Below are 10,284 nucleotides of genomic sequence, written 5' to 3'. Positions count from 1 at the left end.
TGTTTCCCAGTCCAGTGCCGTGAAAACTGTATTTCCAAATTGCATGGTTTTATTTTGACTTTGGGCGTAGAGCCACATCATTTTGGCAATTTTGTCTTTGCCCTGATGTAAAGTAGGGGCTGTATATGTAGTTCTACTGTATCTTATATATATAGAGAGAGATATTTATTGTGATATAAATATAGAATAGAATTTGTACGTGACAAATTAAAGGCTAACTTCTTTAAGCATGATGACAGAGGCACAGATTTTCAAACTGTTGTGTAAAGGCCACTAAAGCGGTTACAACAGATTATGAAACATCATAAGACAAACAAACAAAAAAACAATAAAGCCACTTATGTTGATTCATTAGGTTTTCCTAACTGACCTCAAATCTTTATCTTGGAATAAGCCATTGTGAGACTTTATTTTTGTTTAATTTATTCAATTTTCCTAAAATAAGAGAAGATAATAAAGATGAGTTTGGAAAACTTGTTGAAAAGTATTTGGGTCCTTTGTGAACAGAGTCGAGTCAGTCAGATGATCAATCTGCAAGAGAACAGAGCAGAACAAGGCGTCAGTGTGCATCTACAGTATGAAAGAGCCCGTTTAAGTATTCAGGGTCTGAAAGAATCAATTACAATGCTTTGTTTTGTATTGAAGTGATAAAACACTGAAAGAAGGAGCATACAAAATATAAATTCTGCAGGTGCAATGAAGAGAGACTCTTAAATGAATGACGTCAAAAGTCAAAATGACCAGTGGAAAAACTAAACTTTTAAGAGGCAATTAATGGAAAAAAAACTGTGTAAGATCTTAAGAAATGGAAGACGGTCTCTATAGCTGCATGTCTATCAAACCGAACCATCAAAGTGTGAGTTAAATTTCAAGTGTATTACACTTTGGACACATGTGCACTTGGAGCTGCTTGGGAAAAACTGTCTTTACTTGTATTAGCTGTTCGTGTCATTGATTTGGATAATTACTTGATAAAGAATCAAGGTCACTGTGGGAGTTTTAGTTGTATGAAGGGAAAACAATCCAAACATTATGCCAGTATTAATGAACTGGGACAGCAGCACTCCAAAAACATACAAAAAAAAATTCTTAATACCGATATGAAATTATATTTTAGATTTTAGACACACACAAAAAAAGGTCTTTGTAGTGTCGCTACACTTCATAAGTTGTTGTCAATATAGCAGAGCACCAAAGAGACCCTTTTCACGGCAGACATTTTGACTTCTCAAAGCAGAAAAAGCGTTTAGATGAGCCAGTTTCAGGTTTCAGCTCTGGTATTATGTGTGCTCACTCACTAACAAGGCTTACTGGGACAATTAATGGAATGGAGCCATTGTTAATGACCCCAAAAATGGTCTATTCAATCAGAAAAAAAGCACTCTTGCAATTGATTGTACCAATATCAGTGTAAATACTACAAAATATCCTCCACAAATCATAAAAATGCTAAGTTTTCTAAAATTATACTTGAGTAAAGAAAAAATGCGCTAATTGATTTCAGTGTTTTTTACTGTTGCCCAGTCTCAGAAGCAACACTTATAGAGAACCTGCTAAACAGGAGCTCAGGTGATTCCAATTATAATGAAGAAAATCTGTCAAGAGTCAACTTAAAACAATTTTGAAGGTACAGACATACAATACCTGTGACAGTGATCGTGATATAATGTCCCATTGCTGTCTCTTTGTTCTCACAGTCAGCTTTGCATTGAAACCGACCGTCGTCGTCTGATGTCAGGTTGAGAATCTCTGTCTCGACCTGTCTGAGTCTCATGATGTCATTAGAGATTGTCTCATTCACCGTGGTGAAGTACTTTCTGGGGTCAGTCAGCTCAGCGTCGTCCTTAGTGAGATGATACCACGCAACATGCAGCAGACCGCATTTCATGAAGTGATAAGATGCTTTGCAGGATAATGTGACCGATGAGCCTCTGGCAGGAGTGAAGGTTTTCTGTGCGTAAAGGACCTGTACGGTATCTAGATCACAAAGGAAACAATGGGAGAGAAAAACAAAAAGAATCAGTGGGCAGTTTTGAACTTGTTTTTACTCTTATAAACTCACAGATGTACTTAAAATTGTTTAAAGGAATAGTTCAACATTTTGATAAATACATTAATTTCCGTAAATATACAGTTACAACCAGCAGCTGCTTAGCTTAGCTTAGCATAACGACTGCAAACAGCTGAAATTAGTACTGGGCTTCAACAGGAATGCTCACCCAACTTTTGGCACATTCCAAGATGTGTATTGATAAATAAGAAAGTGACTTGCTACTGGATCCCTCCTGATTGATCTGAATCAGGTGTTAAATGACACCTAACCGAAATCTAATCATTACTTCCTTATTAAATGCTTATTTAGTCACTTCATCCATTAAAGAAGTACATTATACTGAGTTGATAGGAATGAATGCAGTATTGCTAATTGCCCTGTGCACCAGTAGATACTGAGTTTTGACTAAAAATTACTTCATAAATGACACAAACCAGAGAAAAGTAGTTCTGGTGCTGCGCTTATTAACGACTGTCAAGCCAATCAGCTTTTTTAGATGGGATTAAAAATAGGAGCAAAGCAGACTTCACCATCTTCCAAGGTGCACGGATAGCAATGATAGGATATACAACCAAAGCGACTGATTATCTGGCCCAACGGCAGCATATACAAAGAGAAAAGAATTGCACCAATTATTGACCCCTGGGGTACCCCACATAGCAGCGGAGTGGATGAGGACACATAGTTACCCATAAAGACAGAAAAACTTCTATTTGACAAATATGACATAAACCATTCTAGAGCTTTCCCTGAGATACCAACACATGTATTTAGTCGATTAATGAGAATGGAGTAATCAATGGTGTCAAAGGCAGAGCTCAAGTCAAGTAAGACCAAGATGGAGAGTTCCCCCTTATCAGCCTGCATTCAGGATGTCATTCATGACTCGTAACAGAGCAGTTTCAGTACTATGGTTTTATATACACTTATATTCAGTATAAAATACACACACAACACCATCCAGTACAATAACATGCAATTAATAAAAAATCAATTGCGATTAGACAAAGTCTTGAGGAAATATATTAAAAAATATACACTTATTCTAGTCTCAGAAAGGAAACATTAATTACTACACACACAGAGAAATTGTCCATCTGTCCAAAAAAAATGTAAGTCACACTATCATCTTACTTTATCGGCTTTTACATATAGTACTCATATCTCCCAGCTTGGTTGTGCTTTAACAAGCTATACCAGTTCAGCTGACGCTTACAGCTGACACAGCCTCATAGATATATTTCATTGATATTTTAGTAATATGCTGTGGTCTACTGTTTAATTAGGACTGAGGAATTACGTGTGTTTTCTAATAACACCCCACGAGGTTATCTCCCAACAATGACAGTATCTTGTACCAAGAAAATCATCAAAATTAATAGTCCCATCTGTGAAAAGAAGCCCTTATATCAAAACTTGTTCACTAACCATTTTCCTCGGCGGATGACACACACAAAGTCACCACCAGCAGCAGCAGCCCCGTAGGTAAAGTAAGCCAAGTCATTCTCCAACACACAAACTGATAGGTTACACTAAAGATGAACACGAGGACCACAGCACGAGTTTAAGAATGGCAGAGTCAAGCTGAAAGTGTCATAACACTCGGTTGTTGACTTCACCGGAGATACATTAACACCTCTGTCTGCGTTATGTGAGTGTGTCTGCTGTTGTGTGGGTGGAGGATACGTTGCTTTTGTGCACAGTACAGCAGTGTTTCCATTCCCTTTGACCACTAGCACTTTGCACTTTCTTTTGATCTTTTGAAAAGATGCAGTATCCTTTCCAGTGTTGAGGTTTTCACCAAGAGGCTTTGTTTCTTTTCAGGTGCACATTCTGTTTCAATGATCACTTTATCATGATTTGAGCAGTTGTTAGCTTTTAAAGGATGTAAGCATCAATCTATAACATCTAAATAATTGGGGGTCTCGGGAAGCTTGTCTTAAAAATCTATTTTACTGAACTGCATGTTCTTTGTTTCTCTCTGATGTTTTCCTTAAGTTGCTATTCAGATTTAAAAAGTTAGAAGACACAAAAAAAAAACAAAAAAATATCACATGCACACACTGGCCACTTTATTATCCACACCTGTGCAGACTAATCCAATCCAATATAATAGCTCTGCTGTGATTTCTACTTTTATGAAACTTAAAAGGAAATGCTGTTAGAAACCTTTACTACTGTTAAAGGTTTTGAAAGGTGTTTCTAGTATTTTGTCCACTCCTTTTACAAATGAAACTGAAAATGTATAAGGTTTGTAAAAGTAGAATTCATGGCAGAGCTGTTATATTTGATTGCATTAGACAGATGTGTCTAATAAAGTAAGCCTGTATCTGCTTCTTCCACCAATTTGTCTTAAACCAAACTTGGGACTGCAAGTTTTTTTTTTATTGTGGCACCATTACTCCAACTTTATATATTTAGACAACTTGTGCATTATTTTGTACCTGTTCCCCCAAAATGGACTCTTATTGGATATGTTTTGAGCCTTAAAAATAAAGTTGTTTGGGTTTACACAAAGCTTTGCTGCACATTTTGAGTTTGTAATGTTGTTCCATTTTTGTCAGAGGGCTTCAAAACTTTATTTGAAAGTCTATAGTAAACCATAACCGCTCTGCGGTTTCCAGAAATCACACAGATGCGACATATGTGACACCACTTCAGGTTTTTAAAGAGATGGTTTGAAGATTGTGTATGTGCATTAAGATACAAACCAACTAGGATTGTATTTCAATATTCTCTTACCTTTTAGCTCAGTTTTGTCCTGTTCTGCTTCCAGACCAGTGCTTTTTGCTGCTCACATGTCATACTTACGGTTCGGGTTAGGGGGTTAGGGGCAAATTACAGCATTTGTTGGTGGGACTAAATGTGGAATTACTGTGTCAGAATCTGACTGCTCAGATAATCTAAAAACAGGGGAAGGCTACTGCTCTCACTGCCCACAATACAACATGAAATTATAGAATAAATTATAAAACATATTCATAGTCTCATTTTTTTTCTAAAAGAGGAGAGTTATAATACAATTCTAACAGTCACAGACTCAAAAATCAGCTGAAAATCAGAGTTCATCGACAAGCTAATGATGAGAGCCTGGCTATGTTGACAGGCTAACATTTGCTAGAAAGTAATAAAACTGTTTAAGCCAGAAACATACAGTAAATACAGGAAAGAGCGTCACTCCAGACACTAAATATTTGGTGCAGGTTTATAATTGATGTTATATCAATTAATGAGGAAGTTAACTTCAAGAGAGGGTGCCCATTATTATGTCTATGTCCATCACTACTGTTAGCCTACTTGTGTTGTTATCTTGGAGTTGCCTCTTAGGAAATTACTTCCTTTTTATTATCTGTGGTTTGGTAACACAACAATAATTGTGAAATCGATTGCTTTATATGGGGAATTATGCATTTATACACACACAGACATCTACACCAGAAAGGCAGCTGGTGACCAGAAGTATAGTACATTTTGTAGGACAACACACAACTATTTCTAACAGTTCATTCAACATGGCCACTGAAATGAGAATGGAGATGCGACACCATGTCAATACACCAGCGGATGAAGGGAGGCAAAGTTTGGAGAAGACAGAAAATTGCTATTCAGGTCAGAATAATATCCACATCTTTTCTGTTATGTTTTCATTTTATGTCTCCAAAAGTGTTGGTGTGACCTCTGACCCTTTCATAGTGACATTTTGCTTTATGTGGGCAGCTTTGATTCCTTTGTAGATTAACAGATTAAGTGTTTTTTCTCTCTCTCTCTCTCACACACACACACACACATCATTGCTGCAAACCACATACTGTATGTACTTTGGGGGAAAACATTTTTCACAGAAGAAAAAAACTATATCTAAAAATACTAAAAATACTCACACAGAGCAAAATGTCCATGTTACAAAGTGTTTTTACCATTTCTACATCTTCCGTAACAAAGTAAGTTTTTAGTTTTACTGAATCATCTCTTTCTGATGATGATCTTTATTATGATTTATGCATTCTGTGACTGTTGTTTCTGTTTAGTTATGCGTATTTCTGGGTTAATTTGTTAAAGCACTTTGAGAGGCCTCTCAAGCACACTTGAACTGTTTAAAGAGTCTTCTTAAGAATTGTGACGCTGCGGAAAGCCCCTGTTTATAAATCAGGTTTCATCAATGTCTGTGTTACATGTCATTTTATATAATTGTGTATTCAACGTTGTCACATTGTAACAGGAGAGACTCTCTACTGGGTTTGGATTGTAGCAGATAACAGAATCATTGTCAGTTGTTATGTGTGTATCTTTTCCTATATAGGGGCAAAAGTGTACAAGGTGATTGGAGTCGGCTTCGTCCTGCTGTGCATCATACAGTTCGTTCTCAATGTTTCCCTTCACCACCGAGGAAGTGAGTATCAGCCTGCACCTTCCACATCACGCAGCAAGAGACAAGTAAACCCGTTGAGTAAAACTACAGATTTCATAAACCAAAGCACCTGCAAAGCTAATTTTAACCCCATTTGATACACTGCTAAATACACCAAAAGTACAGGAAATCCATCAGTTAATGACTTGAGTTGTTTGGGTGTCACAACAGTCAACAAACACAGCAGTTCTTTGGTCCTCCAAGGAAGTTTTGTGAAAGCTGGGAGTGAAAAGTTTTCAAAATGTAGCAATGGCAGCCTCAGTGTGTTGTAAATGTTACGAAAATCTTTTGTTTTTTCCTTACTCAGTCAAAGCAAAGTCTCTGAGAGTAAGCTATGATCCACAAAAAGGGAACATCTTTATTATCTTTCCTTCCTAGTTGGGTCTTGTAACGAGTCCGACTTTGACCACATCAACTTTACCAATGTCTCCCAGATGTCACCTCGTGACATCATGGCTCTGCTTCAAAAGAAAAACCAAATGGTAGAGGAAAACAGCTACCTGAACAGAGCTATGGAGATTTTAAATAGCCAGCTTGACCAACAAGAAAATCAGATAATAAAACTTCAATCTGAAAGAGTAAGACTGATAACAAGGCTTTCTGAAACTGGTAAGTGAGCTTTTTTTTCTTCTTCTAAATATTATTTAGTTGACAGTTGTTTCAGACCAGGAATTGATTTTTGTTTTGATTCGTCAGTTTCTTTATTTGAAGCTCAAATATTCTTGCCATTTTCTTCATCGAATTTCACCCTGCCCTGTCCTTTCTCGTCATGTCTCTTCTTTCCTGTCCTGTGTCTTTGTGCCTTGTTTCAGTTTGTCCTGTCCCATTCTGAATTGTCCTGTTAAAATTATTGTCCTGTCCTGAGCAGAACAAAAAATTAAAAGATGTCCCGTGGGGTGGAGGCGATACATGTCGAGCTGTTACCTACTTTCCTCTGAGAAAAAGGGCTGGAGATATGCCAACAGAGACTGTGTGGATAAAAGAGCTCATTTGGTGATTTTAAATGATGAAGTGGAAGAGGTATTTATATTTGTTTTGTTTTTTTTGTTTTTCCTAAAGCCATTCAGGCATCATTCAAGCAGGTCGTTTCTCAAGAATGCTGCAACTTGTCATAATTTCACTAAATCTATGAACTCAAGTAAGATGACCTCATCAACCACTTTTAGATAAACAATCAAGATCAAATCTAAGCCACAAATCTCTCCCAACAGGATATTATCCAAATGTTTAGCAGTTTTACTATGTGGATCGGGTTGAGGAGGGGTCCAGAGAAGACATGGACTTGGGTGGACGGAAGCTCACTGACTTATCGGTATGGCTTTTTGAATGTTTCCCAAGGTGTACATTATTACTGCATTACTATTTACATTTCATTGTGTATTGATAAATGCATGAGCTACTGGGTCAAAGAGAAGAACACTTGTCCACTGAACTGGCGACTCCAAATTCAGAGAAAAAGGTTTGAAGAAACTCTCCTTATTCTGCTGTTTTTTTGGCTGGAAATGTAGGACCATGCCTGACTAATTTATCACTGTCATTGTCATTCATTTGGATTTTAGTTTCTGTCCATCTGATGAATGTAAGTATCTTAACCTGCTAAATGTTTCACTATGTTCACCAGCTAATCTACAGCTGCTGTAACTGTGTCTGTTTGACATTTGGTGCTGAGCAGGTAGTGTACAGTGGGTTTTTTAGACCATTTTCACTGAAAACAGCTGCTTACTGCAGCCAAAAACGATATTATGAGAGCGCTGAGAGTCAATCAAAACAGTCAACTCGCAGCCGGACAGAACAACACTGAGCTGAAACTCACTATAAAGCTCCGTAAAGCTTTAGAGGAGAGCTGCAGAGTTGCTGATGATTCTCTGTAGGCTCACCATAATGAGCCATACACAACACTTTACACACTGACGTTACTATTATGAAAAATATCAATTATTGCTACTTTAAAAAGACAAGCCACTAGTTTATCATATACTACTGTTGGATTACCTTTTGCTTCCCTGCAAAGTGATGTATAATTGTGTGTTAAGAGGAAAGATATCAAAACCTACTATAAGTGTTCAAATCTTATTAATGGAGCAATCATTTCCACCATGATGACCAACAGCAGACTTGTTAGAAGGCCCAAATTTAGCAATTGAGACCACAATGACTCCTTGAGAGAGACCGGCTTCAACCTCAAGTCGTGTTGGCTGCCGCTTGGTTCAGAAAGAGAAAGATAAATTCACCAGTCACTACAAGGTGCCAAAGTCACCCAAACTGAATGGATGGATAATTATGGATACATGGATAATAATGTCAGCTACAATATATACATTGTTATGTTTGATACCACAAAAACTGTTGTGTTGTGTTTTGTAGTAACAAGAATAATGGGCTGCAGTCAGATGGTGAGCTTTTGAACTGCGTCTATGCTCAACAATTTCCAGCACAGTGGGTCCCTGCCCCCTGTGAAGAACAACACAACTGGGTATGCGAGAGGGAGTCTAAGTGATACACGACCTCCATCAGACCTGAAGAGTCACACAATAAACACCCACTTTAGCAAACAGCTACTATTAATCTATGTCACACACATTTAAAAATCCTGTGATGATTTAATGTGTTTATTATACCTGTGCTGGATATATTTTATGGTCTGTGTGCACTTTTAGTTACTGTATGTCTTGTGTCTTGACTGTTTTATGTTAAATTTAGAGTTAATCTGTGATGTTGTGTTTTACTCTGACCAATAAAGGAGACTTTCTTGCCTTTAAAAGTGCTACCACTGAATTGCAGCATTCATATTTTGTTGTCAAATAGTTAAATTTTTACTACAACCATAAAATTTTGTATGATTTTTCCCTGCATAACAGTGATGAAATGCCAAAACAGAGTAAGAGTATGATAACTCTTTTACAATATGTTCTTTTCAGAGTCAAACATGGCTGCTGGTGTAAGCTATTTGATTCTCTGTAAAGAAATAATAACTCAAATAATGAAATTCATGCCTACACAAGCATTAAATTGCAGTGAGCCACAACAAGACTCACCACATAAAACAACAAATACGACAAAATAATGAAAACACAAAAACTGCAAATATGGCAGAGATGATTAAAAACAACAGAGACACAAGGAAGTATGGAATTACAACCTTTCAGTGCTAAAAATATCATCAATGCAGGATGTGAAATCATAAGGGGAGTGAGTCAGTGTGGTATTGAGTGGGAGAGTGTATACGTGCATGTGTGTGGATACTGTTTTTTTTTTAAGAAAAAAACTAAATCAAATGAGGTTCATAAAATATCTGGTGAAATGTAAACTTTTCCATCACACAACTCATAGTAATATCAAATATTAATAATAGGCCTATTGTCAGTTACTACATACAACATTTCGCAGATCTATTTCTGTTGTAAGGAGGCAGACAGACACTCTTACCTCCTTAAAAGGGATTTCATTTTCAGTGTCTACACTAGTGATGCAGGCAAACAGCTCCCCTCTGTGGAGAATCAGCAGCCTGCTAAATGAAACGTGAGTCAGTTCTGTGAAGGCCAAGTCACATATTAGAAAATTAGTATTTTAGAACTTACATACGTGTTTGTATTTTACAGAGGCCAGTAAGTCAATATTAGGGAAAATACAATAATTAGAGGTCTTGAATTAACAGAACATAGCTTAAAACAAGACGGTTTATTGTGACACATGGGATGTCAAAGATACAGTTCTTTCACATGCGAAATCCGTACATATCTCACAGCCAAAATCAAAACAAAACTGATAGAAGCCAAAGCTGGCCAGTATTACTGAGACAACATTTGATGTAGTCAACTACAAG

At 37.0% G+C, this 10,284-nt stretch overlaps 1 protein-coding gene across 1 annotated transcript; it reads left to right on the top strand.

The window, feature by feature from the left end:
• Positions 1–5,197: 5,197 nt before the first annotated feature.
• Positions 5,198–9,221, top strand: LOC137190822 (C-type lectin domain family 1 member B-like). The gene is made up of 6 exons (XM_067600492.1): positions 5,198–5,662; positions 6,354–6,443; positions 6,840–7,070; positions 7,330–7,481; positions 7,673–7,773; positions 8,826–9,221. The coding sequence occupies exons 1-6, from the start codon at positions 5,449–5,451 to the stop codon at positions 8,956–8,958; spliced, it is 921 nt and encodes a 306-aa protein (XP_067456593.1). The 5' UTR covers positions 5,198–5,448; the 3' UTR covers positions 8,959–9,221.
• The last annotated feature ends 1,063 nt before the right edge of the window (positions 9,222–10,284 follow it).

The sequence above is a fragment of the Thunnus thynnus genome, chromosome 10 (genome assembly GCF_963924715.1).
Source record: "Thunnus thynnus chromosome 10, fThuThy2.1, whole genome shotgun sequence".
Lineage (NCBI taxonomy): Eukaryota > Metazoa > Chordata > Actinopteri > Scombriformes > Scombridae > Thunnus > Thunnus thynnus.
This window is presented reverse-complemented; position numbering and strand designations above follow the sequence as displayed.

What these genes read in the sequence shown, in the direction of transcription:
- LOC137190822 (XM_067600492.1), top strand. Translation starts at nt 5,449, where the DNA reads ATGGGGAATTATGCATTTATACACACACAGACATCTACACCAGAAAGG. An exon ending in AACAAGGCTTTCTGAAACTG is followed by an intron (nt 7,071 to 7,329) that starts GTAAGTGAGCTT and finishes TGTCCTGAGCAG; the next exon opens with AACAAAAAATTAAAAGATGT. An exon ending in GGAAGCTCACTGACTTATCG is followed by an intron (nt 7,774 to 8,825) that starts GTATGGCTTTTT and finishes TGTGTTTTGTAG; the next exon opens with TAACAAGAATAATGGGCTGC.